At 50.0% G+C, this 26,138-nt stretch overlaps 1 protein-coding gene across 1 annotated transcript in view; it reads left to right on the top strand.

Moving 5' to 3' along the window:
- PTPRS (protein tyrosine phosphatase receptor type S) overlaps nucleotides 1-9,657 on the top strand; it is a 69,648-nt gene extending 59,991 nt beyond the window's left edge. The window contains exons 27-34 of the mRNA XM_037505142.2: nucleotides 725-879; nucleotides 1,088-1,373; nucleotides 1,558-1,736; nucleotides 2,519-2,645; nucleotides 2,733-2,858; nucleotides 4,237-4,391; nucleotides 4,559-4,694; nucleotides 5,206-9,657. Coding sequence (XP_037361039.1) covers nucleotides 725-879; nucleotides 1,088-1,373; nucleotides 1,558-1,736; nucleotides 2,519-2,645; nucleotides 2,733-2,858; nucleotides 4,237-4,391; nucleotides 4,559-4,694; nucleotides 5,206-5,274 — 1,233 coding nt within the window. The 3' untranslated portion in view covers nucleotides 5,275-9,657. The remainder of the gene's footprint in view (nucleotides 1-724; nucleotides 880-1,087; nucleotides 1,374-1,557; nucleotides 1,737-2,518; nucleotides 2,646-2,732; nucleotides 2,859-4,236; nucleotides 4,392-4,558; nucleotides 4,695-5,205) is intronic.
- The last annotated feature ends 16,481 nt before the right edge of the window (nucleotides 9,658-26,138 follow it).

Here is a 26,138-nt window from a genome sequence, read left to right as displayed (position 1 = left end):
ATAGAGGATCCCAGCTTCTGCCCAGGAGCTCCCGATGGGGGAAGGAGAAAGGCAAGCCTGTTGACCCAGGCCGACCACCTTCTAGGATCACACACTTGGTAGGCAAAGAAACTGGGGCTTAGCAGGAGGAGAAAACCAGCAGAGCCCAACTTTGCAGTGAATGTTGTCCCTGAGCAGCGACTGCTCCTCCAGTCTTTCCTGCTCCCTGGACCTCTGGCACCGCCCGCCTTGGGCCTGTGCTGGGTTCCCTGCAGGGTCTCAGCCTGGAAAGCCAACATAGGGAGGTGGGAGTCCTGGCGGGGAGGGGAAGGGCAGGACCTGACTCAGGTGCCCTCTGGTGGCCTCTGCAGGGAGAATGGACAGGGAGGTGTGGGTTAGGGCGGGAGGCGCTAGGAAGAGAGGGACTGGGAGGCATCGTGGGGCCGGGATAGACTTTGAAGGCAGAGCTGACTGTATTGGCTGAAGGCTGGGAGGGGAGGGAAGTCAAAGGGTGATTCCTGAGTTTCACCAGAGCTTCTGGGAGATTGGAGCTGCCATCAACTAGGATGGAGAGAGTGGTTCAGGGAAAAAGTCAGGGCAGGGTTGGGGCCTCAAACCCCCACGTCAAAACATCCCCCCCTTGTCCAGAGGACATCTAAGTGGGGTGCTCCAGGAGCACGGTGGTCTGGAGGCGTGAGTCTGGGTGATGGGCTGTGGTGACAGGCTCTGTCCTCATGCCCCCCAGAACGGCTCCAGTGAGAAACGCGAAGTCCGCCAGTTTCAGTTCACAGCATGGCCGGACCATGGGGTGCCCGAGTACCCAACACCATTTCTGGCTTTCCTGCGGAGAGTCAAGACCTGCAACCCCCCAGATGCAGGCCCCATTGTGGTCCACTGCAGGTACACGGGTCCCCGACCTCTGCGCCTCACCCACCTCCCGTTCCCGGAGACTGCCTTGCCCAGCCCTGGCCCCCCTCTGCCACCCCAGCTCTCCATGCCCCATTCTACCCTAGCACCCCTGGCCCTATCTGCTCCCTCCGCACCCGACCCTGCCTGTCCTGCCCGCCCCCTACCTGAGCCGCCCCTGACCGCCGCACCCACCCCACAGCGCGGGCGTGGGCCGCACAGGCTGCTTCATCGTCATCGACGCCATGCTCGAGCGGATCAAGCCAGAGAAGACGGTGGACGTGTACGGCCACGTGACGCTCATGCGGTCCCAGCGCAACTACATGGTGCAGACTGAGGACCAGTACAGCTTCATCCACGAGGCCCTGCTGGAGGCCGTGGGCTGCGGCAACACCGAGGTGCCGGCCCGCAGCCTCTACGCCTACATCCAGAAACTGGCCCAGGTGGAGCCCGGCGAGCACGTCACCGGCATGGAGCTTGAGTTCAAGGTAAGTGGGCGTGGATGCCTCGGTGGGGTCTCAAGGGAGCCCCTCTGGGGCGTGTCACACCGCCCTCCCCTCCCATACCTCCCACGTCGGCACTGGCACGGGAAGCCCTCCCTGTCCCTGGAGAAAGCAGACCCCCTCCTTCGCTGGAAGGCCTCCTGACGTGGACCCCTCCTCATCCCCACAGCGGCTGGCCAACTCCAAAGCCCACACGTCCCGCTTCATCAGTGCCAATCTGCCTTGTAACAAGTTCAAGAACCGCTTGGTGAACATCATGCCCTACGAGAGCACGCGGGTCTGCCTGCAGCCCATCCGGGGCGTGGAGGGCTCTGACTACATCAACGCCAGCTTCATTGATGGCTACAGGTACCTCACAGCGGTCACTGTAGGACTCTGGCCTTTGCCCAGTGATGCTGGAGCACCAGAGGGTCCCCTCCTGCCCACAAGGGACTTCCCAAGTCTGGGAGACAAAGCTAGATGGACGAGGCCAGCTCCCGGCAGTCTCTGGAAGTGAAGGTTTTCAGATGTGCATTTAACTGATGGCTCCATTACATGGTTCCTTCTGCCCTCTGCATCACTGTTTCTTAATCTGGGCATATCTCCCACCCAGGGAGCATTTGGCAAGTGTAGAAGTGGGGTAGGACTGGCCTCCAGCGAGTGGGGCCGGGGTGCTGCTCAGCAACCTACAGTGCATAAAACAGCCCTCGTCACGAAACACTGTCCACTGCAGGCATCAGCAGTGCTGGGCTGAGAATCCCTGACCGAGGGGAAGGTGTTGCAGGCAGAAGGTACCACCAGGCGCGAGGGAGGACTAGGCCTGTGCAAACGACTGGAAGTCGTTTCCTGACACTTGCGCAGGGCGGAGGAGGAAGGCAGAGAAGAGCAGGGAAGGTTTTGCAACTTTCTCACGGAGATTGAATGTAGCTTGTGGCCGATGGCGCTGCCATGCGGAAAGTGAGATTACTGGGGGGCTGAGTCAGTGGCGGGGTGAGGTGCACCAGACGGCAGCTCCCAAGAGGGCAGGGGCGTGGCAGTCATGGCTGCTGAGGAGTCCTGCTTTGGTGCACCGAGTGGCATCACGCCCAAGCCAGACATGGGCTGGGGCCTCCTGCTGCCCACCGCCCTGGCTCACACACCCCACCCCACAGGCAGCAAAAGGCCTACATTGCCACACAAGGGCCTCTGGCAGAAACCACGGAGGACTTCTGGCGTATGCTGTGGGAGAACAATTCGACCATCGTGGTGATGCTGACCAAGCTGCGGGAGATGGGCCGGGTGAGCCAGGCACCCTGTGGGTGGGCAGGGCAGGGTAGGGCAGAACTCAGGCGAGCTGACCACCCACCACTGCCCTTTCCTCAACAGGAAAAATGTCACCAGTACTGGCCAGCTGAGCGTTCCGCCCGCTACCAGTACTTCGTGGTGGACCCGATGGCGGAATACAACATGCCTCAGTACATCCTGCGGGAGTTCAAGGTCACAGATGCCCGGGTAAGTGTGGAGATTGGCGAACGGGTTCACCAGTGGACCCTAGTGATCTGCAGAAGGGTCCTCGGGTTGGTGGCAGAAGCAAACGCCCCGGGGTGGGAAGCACTGGGATTTGGAAGGAAGAAGAGCAAGCCCACCCACCGTCCCCACCGACAGTGAGGGGAAGAGCAGGTGTCTCCATCAGATGATGAGCAACAACACTCACCAGGGAATGTGACCCGGGGGCCCCTTAAAAGGGAATGTCTTGCAACAACCTGCGGACACTGGTGCCAGAGCGTGCTGGGGCGCGGTGATGGCGCTGGTGGCAGGCGCCGGAAGTGTGGAGCAGGAGGCGGGGAGAGGCATCACTGGAAGGAGAGATGAGAATGGAGGATGGATGGGGGGGGACTGGCTGGTGGAGACCAGAGGATGGCGGTTTCGGGTGGTGGGAGAATGGGCGGGTATTATGATAACTGATGAAGACTGACCGTGGAAGGTGACCCTGCTGGCTGCAGGATCTAAGTGGTGGAAGGGGGGTTTGGAGAATGCAGAGGCAAGAATATTGAATGTCGGTGGCATCTCTGGTGGCACAGGGGTTAAAGTCTCAGTGCCATCAAGCTATCGGCGGCCACTGCAGATCCCCGGCCAGGGAGCTGACCCATGTGGCGCAGCACACCTCTCCTGTCTCGCCCGCTGCTCCCCTCAGCAGCATATTTCAGTCAGTCTGCCTGTTCTGCTCCCCACTCTGTCTCTGGTGAATCCTCTCACCGCCCCACCTACCTCTGGCCTACACCCAAGTTCTTGTATGCATAAATAAATCTTTTAAGATTTTTTATTTATTTATACAAGAGCTGGTCATAATGCTTCAGTGGTGTGAGATGGCACCTTTAGCTTGGGGGACTGTAGAATTAGTGGAAGATAGTACCGTTGGGTGGTGTTGGATGGCAGGAAGATAGAAACTTTAGCATGGAACGAATGTATATTACAGGATGGAGAATGATGGTCGAACTTGGCACTACAGGTCAGTAGATGGTGACCTTTTTCAGCAATGGGTGGAAGATGAGACTGGAGAAGGGCCATTTTGACCAGCAGGGGATGGAGAAAATCAGTGGCAATGACGGAACAGTAAAGAAGATAGCCAGGCAGTGGTCAGTGGTCATAGTGCTATCGATGGTGCAAGATTCAGGCGATGGGACCAGAGAAAGGAAATTCTAGGTGTCTGTCAGGGTTAGACACACACTTTGATGGAGAGAATGTGACTGGGAAAAGGCAGAGGATGCAGAATGTCAGCGGAAGATGGTGCCTTTAGATGGTGGAGAGAAGTGTTACTAGTGATGGGGCCGGGGGGACAGTCATGACCGCTGCTGACATCACTCGAGACCTTTTCTCACTCTGTATTTAGGATGGTCAGTCCCGGACTGTCCGGCAGTTCCAGTTCACAGACTGGCCAGAACAGGGTGTGCCAAAGTCAGGGGAGGGCTTCATTGACTTCATTGGCCAAGTCCACAAGACCAAGGAGCAATTCGGCCAGGATGGCCCCATCTCTGTCCACTGCAGGTGAGTTGCACCCCCCACCTCCCAGACCCCAGCTCACCACCTGGCTGGGGAAACTGAGGCCTCAGCTGCAAGCTTTGGGCGGTCCACTTGGGCCATCTCCTGGGGAGCTAGGCAGTGAATGGGGGCCTCTGAGCGCCACCCCTGAATGGCTGTGCTCACCCCCGCAGTGCCGGTGTGGGCAGGACGGGAGTCTTCATCACGCTCAGCATCGTGCTGGAGCGCATGCGGTACGAAGGCGTGGTGGACATCTTCCAGACGGTGAAGATGCTACGGACCCAGAGGCCAGCCATGGTGCAGACGGAGGTGAGGACGGGCGGGAGGAGTGGCTGCCCCTCGCCCCTGCCGCCCTGCTCTCCCTGGGGTATGGGGAGGAAGGGGACCGGTCGGCCCTTTGGACACAGGAACAGACTGAAATCCAGACCCAAGATGTGTCGCTTGGTGTGCGCAGAGGTGGGGCCATCCCTGCCCCAAAGCCCCAGCCTTTACGGCTCAGCCAGGACACTGCCTGGGCCACAGACCTTGAGGTCCTGCTGCTCCCAGATGGGGAAAGCAAGGCCGAGAGCAGGGAGGGGCTTCCCTGTGCTCACCTTCATACGGGCACTTTAACAGTGTCCCCCGAGGGCTAGCCACTGCCTAGACTCGGCCTCAGGGCAAGATTTCAGGTGGGGGTGACTGAGCAGTTGTCTTTAGCAATAAGTAGGGCCTGCAGGCAGGGGGAGGGGTGGCGTTCAGGCGCAGACCCAGCCCCGTGAGGTGTGCAGCCTGAGCCTAGGGAGCAGGAGGGCACTGACAAGCTCTGTTCCCTCCCGCACAGGACGAGTACCAGTTCTGCTACCAGGCAGCGCTGGAGTACCTCGGAAGTTTCGACCACTATGCAACCTAAAGCCATGGTTCCCTGGGTCCAACCACCGGCCCCTGTTGCCTCCGCTCGCGCTGGGTGAGCCCACAGAGGCCTGGACTCCCCCGGCCCCAGGCAGGAGGAGGTGGCGGCCACGGCGGCAGCAGCAGCAGCAGCAGCATTTCTGCACGGTCTCCGGGAACGAGGCAGCCCCTCAAGCCCCCCATGCGGCCCCCAGCAATCCCCCTGGCACCAGCTGCCGCCTTCAAATACTTGGCACATTCCTCATTTCCTTCCGATTCCAAAACAGATTCCGGGGTGGGGGTGGGGGGTGGTGAACAAACAGGGCTTCTCCCCAGAACCAGAGGATGGGGGTGCAGGCCTTGGATTTGACCCCTGGTCCTCCCCCCCGGGAGTCGTGCTGCCCTGAAGCCTGGGGGTGCCAGGCTGGGGGCAGAGTTCAGCTTTCTTTTGGAACTCAGTGTAACTGTATCCAGTGACATTTCCTTTTTTTAAATAGTGTATTTTTTTCTTTTCTTTTTTTTTTTTTAAGAAGAAACAAAACAGAAAAAAAGACTTGCCAGTCAATGAATTTAAAAACTTTGCTTATTATTCCTATTCTGTTACAGACTATTTTTTCACCGTAGCAAGTGTTCCTGTGTGACGGCGCGTCCTCGTGGGCCCTCCCTGCCCGCGCGCGCTCTTTTCCCACCATCGGAAGGTGTGCCTTGCTCAAGAGTAGGAAGTCCCTTTGCTCCTCGTTTCTTCTCTTCCCTTTCTGGCTTTTGTTTTTTGATTAACTTCTCAGACATATCACGAACAGCTCTGAGGGCAGGGCAGCGGGCAGCTCGGGCCCACCAGCGCGGGATTTGAACCCTCCGAGGCGGGCACTGCCACAAGAAGATGGCAGCGACCCCCTCACTGCCTGAGCCCCCTGCCTCCCGCCCCCAAGGAGGACTGAACAAAACGGGGAGGTCCCCACTACTCCCGGGGGGGGCAGTAGAGGCCACATGCTGCCCTGGATCAGGGACCCACCCCCTGGGACTACGGGGCAGTTCTGGGACAAAAACAGAAGGACGGGACCCCTCAGCCCCGAGCAAGTGAGTTTTTCTCTTTGTACGAGAGCGGATCTGCCGCTGCTTCCGACACTGTTGATTCGAGTGGAAGCAGCCGGCGGTTTCCCACCTCTGTGTATGTAGATATATCGACTTTGTATTAAAGGAAGATCGTCCGACCCCGGCCGGTGGTGGCGTCTTTGCTGTGCCCCGCCCACCCCATCTCGTTTCTGGGGCAGGCAGGGACCTAAACAATTATCCTCTCTCCTTGGACCAGTGAGCTGGGAGGCCCCCGAGGTGGTATTGCCTGTCCAAGGTCACGCGGCATCTGAGGGGCCGTGCTGGGGACCCAAACCCACACCTGGTCCTGCAAAAGCTGCTTCGTGTTCTAGTCCATACGATGGCCCCTGAGCAGCGCCCCTGGGCCAGCCATCCGAGGCAGGCGTCAGCAGCCTGATTTACAAGTGAAGGAACCGGTTCAGAGAGGGGCAGCCACCACCCCAAAGTCACAGAAGGTGCTTGAAGTGGAGCTGGGGTTCACGCCCGGGTTAGGTATACCCGCTGCCCCCAGACACCACGGTGTGCTGTGCTCCCAAAGCAGAGCTTCCCATACGGGGAAACAGCGGCTTGGGAACACTGTTCCCCAAGTTCTAGGCCACTCAATGAGTTGACTTCTGAGCTACAGGCAGACTCCCCCAGTGAATGGAGGGTGAGCCGTTCTGTGTCTACACCCTCACCTGAGTCCCTCCTCTGGCATAGGTGCCTGAGGTGGCAGGAAAGGGGAGAGGAGGGGGCCCAATTTAGGGAAAAGTGGGCTCTCCCCTTTTAGAAACTATCAGATCCAATAGTCAAAAATTAATTATATGTGATTTTATATAGATAGGGTATTAGCCATAAATGGTGTGACTACTACCATTAATAAACTTAGTCAAGTTTATCAAACCCTGTGCCCCCTACCACCCCCCCAAATTCTCAAACACCTGTGAAAGTTTATCAAGATCCACATTTATAAGAATCAGCAGTGAGGAGCCTCCCAAATGCCAAGAAACAAATACTAGATAATCTGAGCTTCACCCCAAGAGGTAGATTCTACAATTAAAATTAACCTCTTCTGAAAAGGTCTTTAGTGCGAGATGGTGAAACATCTCTAAGGCATGGATTAAAGATGGACTCAATGTAGATATTGTAGTTTTTTTATCAATCACCATTTCAAATGTTACATTACATAATGAAACCCGTGGGATGCAGCCAGAGGCATGCCCAGAAGAGCATGGGTAGCCCTGAGTACACTGATTAAGAAAATAAATTCTGGAAATAAGTGAACTTTAAAAATGAATCAAGCTTTCAATCCAAATAACTAGAAATAGAATAGATGCAAATGAAGATTAAGGTGGGAATTAATTCCAATTGGGCATTAAAGGTTTTTTACCCTAAATCAAAAACTTGGAAAACACCAAAAATTAGATCATCTTAGGCAAGCACAATCAATTAAAATGAAAGTAGAGAGCGCGCCAGCAAATTGGGGAGGACATTTTACAGATTGAGGATTTTTCTTTCAAGTATAAAGTGAGAATTGGGGAGACTAGCGGGAGATGGGGAGCCGTGGCAGAGCTAGCTTAGGACAGTTTCTCACTGTCCCTTGTGAGATCATGGGCAACGCAGACTCTGAAGAGAGAGGAAGCGTGTAGAGGACTAACTACATTCGTAGTTACTGTGCTGAATTCGGGACATGGGGTGGGGGGAGGAACCCCCTTCTTAGTGACAGATTATGGGACAAAATGAACAGAAAAGTCAGCCTCTAATCAAGCCTATTCATCCCGGGCTTTAGCAACAGGCTGCTATGCCCGGAGAAATCTTACTCAAGCCTCAGCCCAGCAGTCAAGGTCTGCTTGAAAGCATTTCCTAGTCCCCTTCTCTGGTCTTCCAACCCTATCGAGGCTGAAGTTTCTGAATACGGTCTCTTTTTCACCCTTGCTGCAAACTAGACAAAGAACCTTCAGGAATAATAAGTGAATGAGGTGGTCAGGACTGATTGGGGGTAGAAGGTGGCAGGCTGGGATTTACATGAAGACTTCCTAGAAGGAATTACCTCAGCTGACCACAGACACGACCCCTGGACACCATGTGTCATCCCCACTGACCGAGCATTTACTTGTTTGGCTCACGCGCATTTAAATCTTCTGATAGCGCAGAGATAGATGGGAAAACAGTCCAAAGAGTCAGGTATTTTGTTCAAGATCGCAAATGGTAAGTGATGGAACTGGGCATGGCCCCAGGTCTGCCCACTTCCCACGGCCAGAGTGAGGGAGTTCAAGGCTCTGTGAGCCTCACCTGCCATGAATCAGTGCCAGTCACAGCAGCCACAGGCTGGGGGACAGCCCAGTGTAGAGCCCCACTTCCATCATGCACCCCAGTCAAGGGCCAAAGCATCTTAATGCTCTGGAAATTGCAAATACCCTCGATGCTACTTTGTCCCTAGAAACAATGGTTTAAAAGAGTTTCAAACAAACAAAAAAATCACCAGTGAGGAGAAATGGGCAGAACCACAATGTTGTAGAGAGAGAATCTACTTGGACAGCAAGCCCAAACCAATGAAATAGTGATAATCTTGGGGAGGTGAATAATACAATGGCAAACGTGATTAAATAAATATGTAAATATATGTATCCAGTAAAGAATGTACGTGTTGTCCCAACACTCAGCCGTTACAAAAATGGACCATGTGTTAAAGCACAACAGAAAACAACTTTTTGACTTCACTCACTAGCCACAATAAAATTATAAATCAGTGACATACTTGAAATCCATAGAGTTGGAAATGCTAAAACATGCATTAAAGATAAATCACACATAGATATAAAATGTTTAGAACTGAATGAGGACACCACAAATGAAAACCTGTGGGTTACAACAACCAAAAAATGTATGCAGAACTCTAATTAACGTCTTATGTAGTTATGAGGGTAAGGAGCGCACTGAAAATAAGCAGCCAAAGAAGTAATCTGAGGAAAATATGTAGCCTTATATAAATTTATGAGGAAACAAAATGAAGTAGCTCAACCATCAACCAAAAAAACCAATAAACCAAGGGAAAACATTAGGAAAATCAGAAAGTAACGCAATAGAAAACTATAAGTAATAAAAAACGGATATTTGGGAATACCCATAAAAAAGCCAAACTATGCTAAGAAGACAGAGACATAAATAACACTTGGGATGAGAGAGGAACCAATGACTCTTACAGAGGAACTATTTTAATGGATAAGCATATACTATGTAATATAACTTTATACTAAAAGATGTCCAAAATGATAAAATAGAAAAAAAAAATCTAAGAATAAATGTCAAAATCAAGCCAACTCATTAAAAAGTGAATGATCTTATTGAAATGGTGGTGAAAGACCTATTCCTCATACAAGATACCCTCTCTGATAGTTTTTCAAGAGAACTTTGCCAAATCTTCAAGGACAAGATGATTTGCATCTTTTATAAATTGGGTCCACTTGCAGGGGAAGGAGATAGCACTCTTCTAAGAGGAAAAAAGTAAGTACATCCCACTATGTGCCTAGATGCTAAAAATGCCAAGAAAACAAACACCACCAATGAACAGCTAGCTTCTCGTTACAGAAATAGCGTGTTCTGACTCAACAGAGGAAATGTTATAGCAAAGATGGTTCAACTTTTGAAAATCTACTGACATTAGAGTGAGAACAAATTGCTACATTGGAGAACTGGTTGACAATGTAAGTTGAAGATGTGTATAACCACTTGGCTCTAGTTCCATTCCTAGATCCGCATCTCACAGATACTTGAAGATATACAACAAGAGTGCTCATACTGGGATTATTTGTGAAAAAAACAAAAACATTACCTAAGGTACAGTAATACTGTATACAAAAATTTTTAACTGGGGCCAATTTTTTAATTTGATTAATTAGAACCAACTTAAAATATTCACCAACAAGACAATGCAGAAAGAAGTGCGATGTAGTCATACAACAGAGCACAACACAGCAATTATTATGAAGCAAGTAGAAGTATGCACCACCACATCAATAAATCTCAAATACACTGAGCAAAACAAGCAGCCCCTGGAAGAAAAGTTGGTGTAATTCCATTGTGGAATTATAAAACATAAAGCAAATATATTAGTTAGAGATAAATACTTAAGCAGCAAATATATATAAATGCATCTATATGGCAATATTATCCAAACTACAGATTCAGTGCAATCCCTATCAAACTCCCAGCAATCTAGTTGCAGTGTCGAATTCAGTCCTACAATTCATAAGAATTTTTTTTTAAAGATTTATTTATGCGTTAAAGAACTGGGTACAGACCAGAGGTACGGGGGATGAGAGGATTCACCAGAGACAGAGTGGGGAACAGAACAGGCAGACTGACTGACTGAAATGCACTGCTGAGGGGAGCAGCGGGCGAGACAGGAGAGGTCTGCTGTGCCATGTGGGTAGGTCCCTGGCTGGGGATCAAACTCGTGCTGCAGTGGCTGCGGATAGCTTCATAGGTTGCGTCTTAACCTCTTGCACCACCAGGGTGGCCCCCCTGTGAATTTTTTTTTTTTTAATAGAGGCATGTTTTATTTATTTATTTGTTTGTTTGTTTATACAAGCACTGGGCACAGTCAAGCGCGGGAGGGTGAGAGAATTCACCAGAGCCAGAGCAGGGAGCTGAGCAGGCAGAGGGACCGAAGTACACTGCTGAGGGGAGCAGCGGGCGGCCGGGGAGGTCTGCGTGCCATGCGGGACCCTCCTCCGGTGGCCGGGGAGCAGCCGGGGATCGAACCAGCGCCGCAGAGGCCGCGGGCAGCTTCGCAACCCAGCGCTCAACCGCTGCACCACCGGGGAGGCCCCCCTCCCCTGTGAATTTTTAAGGAACTTAGTCAAAACAATTTTGAAGAGGGACAATAAAGTTGGAAGACTAACAATTCCAGACTTCAACACTTACTACAAAACTTACTACAAAGTTACAGAAAATAAAACACTGTGATACTAACATAAATATGGACATAGAGATCAATAGAATAGAATTGAAATTCCAGAAATAAACCTGTATGTCTGATTCTTGGCAAGGGTGCCAAGACCAAGGAGAAAAAAATAGTCTCTTCAACAAGCTGGGACAATTGGATAGTCACGTGCAAAGGATGAAACTGAACCCCTACCTCAACCAATATATGAAAATAAACTCAAGGTAGATTGAAGACAGGCCTCCCTGGTGGCGCAAGAGGTTAAGCACCACACTATGAAGCAGTCGCAGCCTCTGCAGCACGAGTTCAATCCCCGGCCAGCCAGGGAGCAACCCACATGGCGCGCAGACCTCTCCTGTTTCGCCCACTGCTCCCCTCAGCAGTTTGCTTCGGTCAGTCTGCCTGTTCTGTTCCCCACTCTGTCTCTGGTGAGTCCTCTCACCCCCCGCATCTCTGGCCTGTGCCCCAGCTCTTGTATGCATAAAGAAATCTTTAAAAAAAAAAAAAAAGTAGATCGAAGACCTAAATGTAAGAGCGACGACTATGACACGCTTAGAAAAACTCATCTATTAGCACATTCAGGGCAACTGCTCCCTCTGGGCATGGGGATAGGAAATACACTCGGCTAAGGGTACACAAGGCAATAAAACTAGGTGTGCAGTGTTTGACTTTCTAAGTGGGTGTTAAATATGGGGCACCCATGACATATCATTTTTATCTGGAATAATAAATTTATCAATGGAAAGAAGCATCTCCTTCAATTATTTGGTTAATCAAAATAACTTCCATCCCTTGATATTGCTGAAACTTGAGGACAGCCGTTCGCAAATATTCTAGGCTTTGCAGACCAGAAGGTCTCTGTTGCAATCAATTGTGTCCTGAATGACACAGACACTGAGGAGGAAATGCATAGTCGGGTGCTTTCATCCTTGTGAGGCCACAGACTGGATCCTAGCTGGTCGAGCCCGCTGCACCCCCAGAGGAGGGCGTGCCTCCAGCTGGACCCGTATCACGTGCGCACCCCTCAGTGGATGCAGCATCACACGTGACTCTCGTTTGAGAGAAGGGATACTTTTTAAGTCATTTTTTTAAATCACCAAGACATGCACCAGGATCACCGGGCACACGTGGGCCGTGCAACACACGTTTAAGGAAGGGCGGGAGGGGAGGAGGGAAATGAGCAGGTGAAAAAGATAAATGGAGCAAGATACTCACATGGTGTCTCAGTAGCCATCTTCTAGTGGAGACCGTGGCCAAAGGCCCCTAAATCCAAGTGGTGGCGCTCCGTGTCCCCAGGAAGAGGCCTGCAGGCATCCTGCCTCCTGCAAGCGGGCACAGAGGCACGCGCTGCTGCTGGGGTGTCCTGCCCAGAAGCGGCAGGAAGGGGCACAGGGCAGGTTCTCTATGACGCAAGCAGAACGGGTCATGGAGGAGTCCTGGAGCCCTCGGGGGCTTTTCAGGCTTTACAGGGATCTACCAGGCACACGGCAGGCAGGGGTGCTGGGGGGCCGGGAGGCTGGCAGGCCTGCCAACCCCCAGCAAGTCTTCACTCTGTCTAAGCTCTCCGGCCTTCTCTCAGGTTCTCTCTGCTTCTCTTGTGGTTCTGCTTCTCGTGGTTCTCTCTGCTGGCGTCCCCGTGACGCCGCCCTTTTAAGCGCAGCGTGGGCCCAGGTGTACCCCCTTACGCATGCCCACACCCTGCTCCAGGTGCCCGCCATCCGGCATGCATTCAGGACGGCAGATCCGTCATCAGTCCTAATGGCGGGAGGGCAGAAAAGCCTGACGCTTTTTCCCTGACCATGCAGCCCCCCAGTTCCGTGCACTCGAGCTCATCACAGGTGAACATGAGTGAAACTGAAATGGAGGGACTGGCTATAAAATAACTGACCGATGCCCCTGAACTATCAAGACTATCAAAGACAAAGGATGAGAATAAGCAAGAAAAGGTTTAGGAAACACAACAAAATGCAGCCTGGGATTCTTTTTTTTTTTTAATTATTTATTTATTTTTAAACAATATTTGCTTCCCCCCACCCCCTCAGGTGGAGTCCCCATAGAGTTTCCTTCCCCAAGGCACCTGTGCACCATCACCTCAGTCCCCTGTGCTCCTCCCTCCCTCCCTCTGACCCTCTCCCGCCTCCTCCCCTGCAGGATGTCCCTGGTTTATAATTGTCTGGTTTTTGCTTTGTTGTGTTTTGTACTGTGATTATTTTTTTTACACTCATGTCTTATTTGGTTCCCCTATATTCCTGTTTTAAGTGAAACCATCTGATAATTTTCTTTTTCCTTCTGGCTTATTTCATTGCGCATAATTCCTTTTAGCTCCCTCCACGTTGCTGCGAATGACATGAGATTATCTTTTTTGATTGCTGAATAACATTCCATTGTGTATAAATACACTACATCTTCCTGATCCAGTCATCTATTTTTGGGCATTTGGGTTGTTTCCAGGTTTTCCCTATTGTAAATAGTGCTGCAATAAACATAGGTGTACAGGTTCTTTTGAATCAGTGTTTTTGTGTCCTTTGGGTAGATCCCTAGGAGTGGAATTGCCGGGTCGGATGGTAGCTCCATTTTTAGTAGACTGAGGAACTTCCAGACAGCAACCCGGGCTTCTTAATTGGATTCGGAACCAGCAAAAGGACACGAGATGCAAAACTGCTTTGATTTGAATAAGGTCTGCAGATTAGTTACTAAGCTTGTAGCACTGTTAATTTCCTGGTTTCAGGAAAGACACGGTGGTTATGTAAGATGCTGGCATTAATGCAGGAGCTGGGTAGGGAATACATGGGAACTCTCTGGACAAGGTCAGCAAATTCTCTGTGGATCTAAACTTCTCCCCAAATAAAGAGTTATCGTTTTGGGCTTCCCTGGTGGTGCAAGGGGTTAAGATGCAACCTATGAAGCTATCTGCAGCCTCTGCAGCACGAGTTCGATCCCTGGCCAGGGAGCTACCCACATGGTGCAGCAGACCTCTCCTGGCTCACCCACTGCTCCCCTCAGCAGTGTATTTCAGTCAGTCTGCCTGTTCTGCTCCCCACTCTGTCTTTGGTGAATCCATTCACCATCCACACCTCTGGCCTGTACCCCAGTTCTTGTGTGCAAAAATAAATAAATCTTTAAAAAAAAAAAGAGTTATCATTTTGAAAGTTACCAGCTACTTGCAATTCAACAATAACTGTAAACAGGAAAGATATTAGATCATAATGGTTTATGAGCGGTTGGGGGCCAGGGAGAATGGGGAGTTATTGTTTTAATAGGCATAGAGTTCAGATTGACAAAGGGTCAAAAGTTATGGGGATGGGACCTCCCTGATGGCACAGGGGTTAAAGGCAGTGCTATCAAGATGTTGCCAGCCACTACAGCATCAGTTTAATCCCCTGCCTGCCAAGGAGCTACCCACATGGCACAGCAGACCTCTCCCATCTTGCCCACTGCTCCCCTCAGAAGTGTATTTCAACAGATCTCCCTGTTCTGTTCCCCACTCTCTGGTGAATCCTCCCACCCCCCGCACCTCTGTCTTACACCCCAGTTCTTGTATGCATAAATAAATAAATCTTTAAAAAAAATTATGGGGATGGATGGTAGTGATGTTGTAACAGGGTGGTCCCCAGGAAAGGGGGAGGTTCCAGGTTCCCTGCCCCACCCAAATGGAGGGTGGAGCTGAGCAGGGAGAGAAGAGGCTGCAGAGGAGACTGAGGAAGGAAGGAAGCAGGATGCAGAGCCAGATGGAGACCGGTGGAGGCACATGGAGCCGAGAGACGCGTGAAGAAACTGTGCTTGCCTTTCGGTCGTGGACTGGGTGACACAGATGTGGGTGAGACCCATGGGGAGGTGACAATGGCAGTTGTTTTTTTTTAGAGATTTATTTATTTATTCATACAAGCACTGGGTACAGTCAGAAGCGTGGGAGGGCGAGAGAATTCACCAGAGCCAGAGAAGAGAGTAGAACAGACAGACTGACGAAGTACACTGCTGAGGGGAGCAGTGGGCGGCAGGAGAGGTCTGTGCGCCATGTGGGACCCTCACCCGGTGACCGAACCAGCGCTGCAGAGGCTGCGGGCAGCTTCCCAAACCAGCTTTCAACCACTGCGCCACCAGGGAGGCACCAGGCAATGGCAGCTTTTATCTTGATGTTGATTTTGCTCTTTTCCTTCCGGGCTTGTCTGGTTATTTCTGACCCTTTGCTGTGGGTCCCCACTGGAAGATGCTTTAGACTTGCGGCAGGCTTTGGGGCCTTGCTCTGAGCCGATCCCATTTGGATGGACTTTTACCCACAAGAGGATGGGTAACTCTGGGTGCTTCATTTAGAAACTAGACTCTTTGCCTTTCCTGTATTTTTTCCTAATTGTATTAAAATTCCTTCCCGTTAAAGTCTCATATGTTTTGTGTTGATGCGGCGGATGGCAGATCCCATTTAGAGCAGGCAGGTTTGCGGGGTTTGGGCTGCCCCTCTCCCTGCCCTGTAACAATGTGAGTGTATTTAACACTGAAATGTACACTTAAAATGGGTAAGATTGTGTTTTATGGTAATTGTATTTAACACAGCTAAAAAGGACAAGGTATTATAAATGTATCTACCTGGAAAAAAAAAAGACACTAGATCTTTTCTGAGGAGACACGATGATTGTGAATGCACAGGAGAAGGATCAGGCGGCTCTTCATCCCAAGTGCCAGCATAGCTGCAGTGCGGTGTGGCTGTTCCAAAACACGGGCACAGATTCTTCCCCCACTGAGAAGTGAGGCCCGTGTCCCCTGCCCCTGAATCTGGTGGGCTTGTGACTGAGCCCCCAGAACACAAGGGAAATGGTGCAGGGTGATCCCCGAGGCAAAGCCACAAAAGGTCGTCAGCTTCCCCCGGCTCCCTGGAGACATTTGCTTGCTGGAAACTTCTCCTGGATTCCCGCCAGGCTGCAGGGGAGCCCCAGTCACTCACAGCCACCCTGCTCTGCAGTCCTCACGGAGCACGGATGGCGGCTTGTCCCCACCCCACTTGAGCCAAATGTTACTCGCCCACGGGACAGGATCCATAAGCGTAACAGAATGATGGGCGCTTGTAATAGGAAGTTTGGGGTGAAGGTTGAGTAACAATAGAAACTAGGACAAAGGTAATGGAACTGGAAATGTGTGCAAAGATGAGACAAAAACGAGAGATGAGTGAAAGGGAACTTTCATCCTTACAGTAATATTTCTGTCTTTATGATGGAAAATGCATTTGTAGAGTGATTATGTAATTTAAAATGAAATTTAAAGATAAAGGCAAGTCCTCCCCTCCAGCATCAGCTGCTAGATCCCGCTTGGTCACACACAGCAGCAGCCCACAGCAAGGCGGGCACAGCTGAGACCCACTAACTCTGCCTTTTCCCCTGCACAGGGGAGGGGCACACCCATCGCTAGCGTGAAGAATGTCTCCGGTTTACTGATGTGGCTGCAGGCCACCACACTGCTGGGTTGGGTGGTAGCATCAGCTCCGTTTTGCAGCTGAACACCAAGAGGTCGAATCACTCTGGTCACACTGCCAGAAAAATGGCAGACCTGGGATTCAAACCTGAGCTTTGGGGTGCCAGAGTCTTGATAGTATTTTTTAAATAATTTTTTAGGATGTATTATTTATGCATACAAGAACTGGGGTATAGGCCAGAGGTGTGGGCTGGGGTGGTGGTGGTGAGAGGATTCACCAGAGACAGAGTGGGGAGCAGAACAGGCAGACTGACAAAATACACTGCAAAGGGGAGCAGCGGGCAAGACAGGAGAGGTCTGTCGCGCCATGTGGGTAGCTCCCTGGTCAGGGATTGAACTCATGTTGGTGTGGCTGGCAATAGCTGGATAGCGCTGTCCTTAACCCCTGCACCACAGTGAGGCTCTAATTCTTCCAATCCATGAACAGTGAATAGCTTTCCATTTATTTGTGTCTTCAATTTCTTTCATTATTGTCTTATAGTTTTTAGTCTACAGATCTCTCACCTCCTTGATTAAATTTATTCCTACGTACTTTATTCTTTTTGATGCTATTGTAAATGAAACATCTTAATTTCTTCTCTGGATAATTCATTGCAAGTGTATTGAAATGCAACTGATTTCCGTGTGATGGTTTTGTATCCTGCAATGTTACTGAATTCATTTATTAGTTCTAACATTTTTAGTGATATCTTAAGGATTTTCTATATTTAATATCATGTCATATGCAGACTCTTTATTTTTCAATTCGAATGCCTTTTATTTCTTTTTCTTGTCCGGCTTTCGGGAGCATTGTGGAGTGGTGATGGTGAGACCCGGCACCTTTGTCTTGTTCCTGATCTTGGAGGGAGAACTTCCCATTTGTCATCATTGAGCATGATGGTAGCATATTGCTGCGTTTTGAGAGTTCTTTGTATATTTTAGATAACAGCACTCTATCACCTGTGTCCTTTTACAAATCTTCTTCTCCCATATATTTATTTTCATGATTATCTTTTTCATACACAGGTGACATCATTTGTGGTTCTACAAAGTCTCCTTGTGACTCAAAAGGACAAGGGAGCTAGTGGGCAGAGAACGCTATTGGACCAGCCAGAAATCAGAAAAACGCCGCCCGACCACTGAACTGCGAGAACGTTCTGCTGAACGTAGTTGAACTCGAGGACCAGCGTGGAGATGAAAATTGTCCCTTTTAAAACATCTCAAAAGCCACTTTCTTCGCTTGCTCAGCTTATAACCACTGAATTTTCATTAAAATCATGAGGAACTGGGGAAAGGAGGCAGTGAATTCTAATTTTCTCTTTGCATTTCAATCAGGGCAAACAATGGGCCACGCAGCCAGAGGGCTTCAGGCGAGGCCATGCCACCCCTCCCCCAGCCCCAGATGAGGCGCTCTGGCTGGACTCTACAAAGGCTTGCTTGAGGCCCTCCATCTGGGGCTTTGTTTGCCGGCAGCAGCCAGGCCTCCTCCCTTCCCTCCCCTTTTGAAAGGGGCTACGGTTCAATGAGCCTCCTGTATAGTCAAACTTGCCGTCTGGGAGCCTGCAGAGGTTTCCCAGTGCTCGGTTGTCTGGGTTGGCTTAACCCCGTCCCTCCCACCCTGGCAGCCCTCACCGGAGACTCTGGCAGGAAGGCAACACAGAGCTGGGGGCACTTGTAAGTTGCATCTTACCCCAGAAAGCACCTCACTTTATCCACCAAGTAATTGCGTCTGAACTTCCTGTAGTCCATGTGCCTCCTAGTCCATCTGCCTCCAGAGAGCCAAGGCGAGTGGCCTCTGGGTTTACGAGCCTGGCGAACTTAACGGAAAACAAACACATGCTGACCAGGATTGATGGGACTCAGATGAGTGGGGTTCTTGCAGCCCTGAGAAAGATTTTGGCACCTGTTCCCAGCCAGCAGCACACACAGGTTTATGAAGGCCAAGCGGCCCCTGTGTAGACAGCGTCGGGCAATCTGGGAGGACGAGCTCTGCCTGGCAGGGCAGGGAGTCTCCTTACACACATTGTTCTTAGATGAAATTGCTGTGGAATTTATTGCTTTGGGGTCTGGTTGAGTTTGTTTTCTGCAACTGATAATCCTTCCTGCCCTTAACCCAGATTCCTGGAATTACTGTGGAATTTATTGCTCTGGGGTCTGGTTGGGTTGGTTTTCTCTAATTGATAATCCTTCCTGCCCCTACCTCAGATTCCTGGAAAATTCCATAACTGGTTTAACAACTGGGTGAGCAACCCTACTCCACCTCTGGTTCTTGTCCTTGTGAGACCTTCCATCTAATTTTTTTTTTACTCTAAGCTTCCATGGAGTGTTATAGGACAGGGAGAGGGGTAGCCCAAGCCCCGCAAACCTGCCTATTCTAAATGGGTTCTGCCATCCGCCGCATCAACACAAAACATATGAGACTTTAATGGGAAGAAACTTTAATAAAAACTAGGAAACAATACAGGTAAGGCAAAGAGTCTAGTTTCTAAATGAAGCACCCAAAGTTACCCATCCCCTCGTGGGTAAAACTCCATCCATATGGGGTCGGCCCAGAGCAAGGCCCCAAAGCCTGCCACAAGTCTAAAACATCTTCCAGTGGGGACCCACAGAAAAGGGTCACAAACAACTGGACAAGCCCGGAAGGAAAAGAGCAAAATCAACATCCAGATAAAAGCTGCCATGGTCACCTCCCCACGGGTCTCACCCACATCTGTGTCACCCCGTCCACGACCAAAAGACAAGCACAGTTTCTTCACGTGTCTCTAGGCTCCATGCACCTCCTCCAGGTCTCCTGGCTCCATCCTGCTTCCTTCCTCAGTCTCTTCTGCAGCTTCTTCTTCTGCTGCTCAGCTCCACCCTCTCTTGGGTGGGGCAGGGAACCTCCCCCTTTCCTGGGGACCACCCTGTTGCAGGAGGAGTGAAGAAATCAAAACCCTCAGCACTATTGTTAGCACATGATGAAGGGGCACCCCAAACTATTAAGGGGTACATTTTCTTAAAGAATACAGCCATTCGTGTATATAAAACAAAGCAGAATCTTAGTGTGCTAGAGCTTTAATAGAATTAGAGTGCACAGAGAGAAAGAGAAGTAAAGATATTCCTAATAATAGTGTCCCAATGAAACTCCCCAGATTACTCATCTCTTCATGGGCAAATGCCCAAACAGGATCAGCCTGAAGCAGGGCTGCTGAGGCCAAAGAGGGGGCCACAGGTCTAAGGTGCCTTCTGGTGGGGAACAGCAGGAAAAGGGGAAGGCATGTCTGGGAAAAAGGAGCAAAAGAAAATGCAAAGTCAAGATAACAGCTGCCATAGCCGCTGCCAACCACAGCCTTCCCACAGGCGCCTCACCCACGTGTCTCTTTCAAGTGCCTTTACATGTCTCTCCTCCACTGGTCTCCTTCCAAGTCCTCCCAAGTCCCTGAGTGCAAGTGAAAGCAGGAGAAACAAGAGCCCCAGCCCACCTGCCTTCCCTTATGTAACTCACCTGGCTGCTCAGCTCCGCTCCTAGCTCCCAAGAGCCCCCCACTCAGGAATCCCATTTAGGGCACACTGGGACTTGTAATTCAAGGTTGGGGGGGTGGGGAATGGCATGAAGTTGTGTCTGTGACGCCATGGGTGGGATATAAGACGGTTCAACGCATTGGAAAGTTTGCAAGTTCTTCAAAAGGTTAAACATAGAATTATCACGTAACTAAGCAGCCCTACTAGACAGCCACCCAAGGGATTTGAAGACATGTTTGCACAAAAAATTGGACACAAATATTGACAGCAGCATGAGTCATGATAGCTAACAGGCGTAAACAATCACTTCTGACAGTGTCAAATGGATGCGCACAGTGTGTCCAGCCACACACTGAAATTCAGCCAGAAAAAGGAGTGAAGCTTTGACACCCACCACTGTGTGGATAGACCTTACGAGCACGGCGCTCAGGGGGGAGAAGCAGACACAGAAACTCACACAGTATGTGAAATACCCAGAACACGGGCAGCGCCACAGAGAGTGGGTGGTGGTGCTGAGGGCTGGGGAGCGCGAGGGGGTGACTGTTGATGGGGATGGGGTTTCTTTTGCAGGTGATGGGATTTTCTCATATTAGATAGAGGTGATAACTGCATGACCCTGTCATTGTACTAAAAATACTGAATTTGTGCACATTGAAGAGCTGGATTTTATGCAAGTCATCTCAATTGGAAAAAGAAAAAAAAAAAGTGTAACCTTCACACCTTCCAGAAGCAAAGTCCTCACTCCCAGCCTCCTTCCACTCCCCTCTGCTGTCCCACCTTAGGGCTTTTAGGCTCTGCCCTTTTTCTGGAGCACCCCTTCTTCCTACCCTGCCTGTGTTTCCTCATCGTCACTTCCCAGCTCAAGCGTCTTCCAAGAAGGCTCCACAACTTCCCAGACCAGATCCTGCTCTTTCTCAGCACTGGCCAATTGTGATGTTGTATTTAATATGTGCTTATTTATTCAGTTTCCCTCCACTAAATTGGGAGGTTCCTTCCCCACTGGGTCCCCAGACCAAGACCGGAGTGTAGTAGTTGTACAATAAATATTTGTTGACTTAGGGGAATGAGTCTGGAAGTCTGGTGACCACTTGCTGACTTGACAAACATTTGCTAACAACCTAGTGTGTGCCAGGCACCGTACTGGGCTAAGGGCACAGCAGTGAAGTTCAGGGCACGAAGAAGAAATGTAGTATGTCAGGCAACTGTTGATATGGCTCCTGAGGATTCCCACCTCCTGGTAGTCATGCTCTTGGGGATGCCCTCCCCCCATTGTGGGTGGGACTGGTGTCTTACTTCAAAGAAAGAATATAGCAAAGGTGATGAAACGCCGCTTCTGAAACTAGGCTGTGAGTGTCTGGGACTCCTGTCTTGTTCACACTCTCTGCTGGGGAGGAGGGGACTGGCCCCTGCCCCTCCAGGTTCTTCTCAGGCTGGTCAAGCAATCAAGTTAACAGCAAACAGATCAGTTGGAGAAAAGGACAAATTCAGTTACAGAGATGGGGGGCTCTCCATCGCTATGTGGATTCCCAAGACAATGAGGCAAAGTGAGGATATATATCTTTTTTAAAAAAGATTTATTTATTTATGCATACAAGAGCTGGGGTATAGGCCAGAGATACGGGGGGTGAGAGGATTCACCAGAGACAGAGTGGGGAGCAGAACAGGCAGAATGACTGAAATACGCTGCTGAGGGGAGCAGTGGGCGAGACAGGAGAGGTCTGCTGCGCCGTGTGGATTTCTCCCTGGCTGGCTGGGGATCAAATTGATGCTGCAGAAGTGGCGGACAGCTTCATAGCGCGGTGCTTAACTCCTTGCGCCACCAGGGAGGCCCAAGGATCTGTATCTTGAGCTTAGGAAGGAGATAGGAAAAGGAAAGAGAAGGGGGATTCACAGGATGAGGCGAAGGTGACACATAGACAAAGATGAGCAGCTCTTTAATCAAATGTTTACCCTGCTGTATAGATAGGTTTCTCCTATAGAATGGGTAGTTCTTGGAACTAACCTAATTCTTGGTAAAACCCTCAGTTTTTATTCTTCTAGGTATTTAAGGGAGTGGTAAAAGTTTCTAATGAGTCAGCAGGACCCTGAGTGACCTTAACTTGAAATAATCCACAAGGGCCGCCCTGGGAGTGAATTCGTTCACTCCCTGCACATCTGGCCTACACCCCTGTTCTTATATGCATCAATCAATAAAACAAATCTTAAAAAAATAATAATGGGGCCTCCCCAGTGGCGCAGTGGGTTGAGCACAGCGCTGTGAAGCTGTCCGCAGCCTCCACCGTGCGGGTTCAATCCCTGCCAACCAGAGAGATATCTACATGGCGCGACAGACCTCTCCTGTCTCGCCCACTGCTCCCCTCAGCAGTGTATTTCAGTCCGTCTGCCTGTTCTGCTCCCCGCTCTGTCTCTGGTGAATCCTCTCACCCTTCCGCACATCTGGCCTGTACCCCAGTTCTTGTATAAATAAATAAATCTTCTTAAAAAATAATAGTGAAATAATCTACATACCAAAGTGACACATCTTTGGGAGGCCTGTTCTAAACATCATGGGGAAGCCTATCCTTCACCCTCTTGCTTGTTGCTGTGACATGGCAAACAATCTCACAGACACTGCAAGGAACTGAGGGTGGCCAGAAGCTAAGGCCCTCGCTCCCACAGTCCACAGGACCAAATCTTACCAGAGAGAGACCATGAATTTAGAAACAGCTTTCCCTGCTTGAGCCTTCAGATGAGGTTACAGTTCCTGACCCAAACCTGACAGACCCGTAAGTGGGGGACCCCCTAAGCTGCACCCGGAGTCTTAGAGAAGACAGAACCTGTGAGAGAGTAAATGTTGGCTCAGGTCATTATGGTTGGGGTTTATTTGTGATGCAATAGTAACTGACCAACACCGTGGCTGACCACGGTGTGGTGAGCATAGAAAGGGTTCAGAAGATGTTTGTGGTGCTGACTGTCGCTGTCACGGAGCAGGACGTCCAGAAGAATGTGACGGGCCCAGCTCCAGGAGAGTGGGAGCCCCACCCCAGTACAGTCGTGTGTCGCTTAGCAACCACAGGGCCATGTTCTGAGAAATGCACCGGTAGGTGATTTTGTTGTCTTGTGAACATCAGCGCGTGATGTTCCAGGCCACGCGTCCGTCCTGCTCCCCCACCGTCTCCATTCTGTAACTGCGCCTCATGTCCTGCCGCTGAACTCCGCCCCCCCCCTGCAAACCCAAGTTGGTTTCTGTCACTTGCCACCAAATAACCCCAGAAATACAAGTCAATTCTGGGCACAAGGTTCAGGGACCAGGAGACTGAACACAACTGGACCTGAAATACTCTTGCAGCAAAAGACCTGTCCTGACACAACACTAGTCTCAAACCAGAGTCGGATTTCAGGCTCTGGGGGAGCCGAGAACTCTTTAAATGACCCTGATCTACAAAGCAGAAAGGCATCCTGGGGCAGCTTCTGGGGGAAGCACCAGCCAAAACCAAGCCCAGGAGGCTGGGATCTTAATCCCCTCTCCTTCAGCTTCCTACATTAATTTTCTCTAAATTGAAGTTAATATTCCACCAGAATAAACACAACCCTCACTTGCGAATTGTGGCTGTTTTTAAAAATATATAATCTAAATAATGTTTACGATTTTTTTAAAGAGAGAAAAAACTAATTACATCTTTGAGGGAGGAGAATCATAAATCACAGTGTTACAATGAGACATGGGCGACTCAAGCCAGGCCCACAAGCCAGCGACGACTTCTTATCTCATTACAGTTTAATTAAGAATTATGTCTGAGCATCTTCTGTTTCATTATCATCGGGCCCAGCTGACTTCTAATCTTTTTTTTCTTACCCAGCATACAGGAGGGTCTGGTCCAAAATGTGCACTAATGAATTTACAATTCTCTCTTTGGGGAACTTTAATAAAATTAGTCCGCACAGAAGATGAACACAGATATGGTAAACTTCTGGAAGGAACGCTTGCTTTCAATTACAGGCATTCTGGAGTAAAAGGGCCAAGGGGGAGCCCAGGGGACTGCGGAGGCAGCAGGAAGGATGCCAGGGGCTGTGCTGTGTGATCCAGACCAACTCCTTGGCAGAGGGAGGCATGTCTTCATGAGTTTCCCAGTCAATATTAGGCACCTACTGTATACCAGGACCCAAAGACATGCTGGGACCCCAGGGATGCTGGCAGATGAGCACCCCCGAGCTCGGCAGCCCCGCCGCCATTGAACTCGCTTATTCCTGCTGCAAGCTTCCCAACCAGCACCATTTCATGGGGCAGGGACACAGCAGCCAAGTTCCTTGGGGCTGGGGCCGCCACTGCAGGGCCAGCTGGGGCTGAATCGAGACTGTGTTTCGTAGCCTCGGCGCTGGTTATGCCAGGCCCCCTTCTCTGAAGCCACAGCTGTTCTCTGCACCATCCCGGGCTTGGCCTCAACGCCAAGGGGCTCTGCTGCCTAAGGGTGGTTTCTCATCCTTTTTGCCACCAGAAGGAGCCTTCTCCTCCTGCCCCCTGTCTCCTCTGCCCTGTACCTTTTCCTCTACCTCCCCAGGGAGTCTGGGAAGTGGCTGGTCAGGGTTTGACAGTGAAGACAAATAAACAATGTATTTTTGTTAGACTTTATTTTTGTGTAGAAGAACTGGGGTGCAGGCCAGAGGTGCAGGAGGTAAGAGGATTCACCAGAGACAGAGTGGGGAACAGAACAGGCAGATTGACTGAAGTACACTACTGAGGGGAGCAGCGGGAGAGTCAGAAGAGGTCTGCTGTGCCATGTGGGTAGCTCCCTGGCTGGGGATCAAACTCAGGCCACAGCAGTGATAGCGCTGAGTCTAAACCCTAGGTCACCAGGGAGGCCCTAAACAATGTTTTTTTTTTTTTTAAGTGACTAGAGAGACTTAAAATTTTCTTTCATTTGAATTAATTTGAACTTAAATAGCCACATGTGGCTGGCAGCTACTGTACTGGTCTGGGGGCTTCCAGAATAGCGACCGCTGGAGAGGGCAGGCAATATGGAGCGTTAGTGAGGACGGGGAACTCCTAAAATACCCAGAGGGGGCTGGTGCAGCTGCAAAATGTGGTAAAACCACTTTGGAAAACAGTTTGACATATTTTTATAAAGTTGGTGATTTGCTCCATTAGACCCTTTACCTCCTGTACCTAGCTATTTCCCCAAGAGAAATAAAAACAGATGTTTACACAGTAACTTACATACAAATATTTACAGGGGCCTTATTCACAGCAGCTCCAGACTGGAAACAACCCAGCGGTCCATCAACGAGTGAATGATGAGTCCATAAAATAAAAGGCCACTCATCAATAAAAAGGAATGAAATATTCATACAGCATGGGTGAATTTCAAAAATGTTAAGCTAAATCAGCGAAGCCAGGCATCAAAAATCACAGTTTGTGGTTGCATTTATAGAAAGTTCAATAACAGAACAAATTCATCTAGAGAATTCTCTGCTGCTGTTTTCAGTTGTTTAAAACAGCAAAAAATTGTTCTCGTACAATTCCAGAGGTCAGAGAGCTCTCCCGGCTCTCCCCGGGCTAACGTCGGATGTCTGCAGGGCTCTGCTTTTTCTCGAGGCTCCAGGGGAGAATCCATTTTGTTGCTTTTTCTAATTTAAGGGGAGAAAATGATGCCAAAATTGCCCTCAAACACTTGGTGTTTTCTTTGTTTATTCTAAGGATTTGCTCATGGTCCCAATAGCAAACTAATCTGTATTGACCAGAGGATTAAATAAAGCAATTTGCTAATTTTGTTTTTTATAAGATAATGTTTTCATTGGATCTCCTCAACTATTTGTTTTAAATTCTGTCGCTGATTTCTATGGGTTTTTTGGTCAGATGGTTGATAGTATCTTGGATTCCACGAACCTCTTGTCTGATCCATGCTTTGCAGATATCTCTATTGCTCATTAGAATGCCTTATTGTTCTAACAGA

This window comes from Talpa occidentalis, unplaced genomic scaffold (assembly GCF_014898055.3).
Source record: "Talpa occidentalis isolate TD23 unplaced genomic scaffold, MPIMG_talOcc4v2.1 talOcc4.12, whole genome shotgun sequence".
Taxonomy (NCBI): Eukaryota; Metazoa; Chordata; class Mammalia; order Eulipotyphla; family Talpidae; genus Talpa; species Talpa occidentalis.
This window is presented reverse-complemented; position numbering and strand designations above follow the sequence as displayed.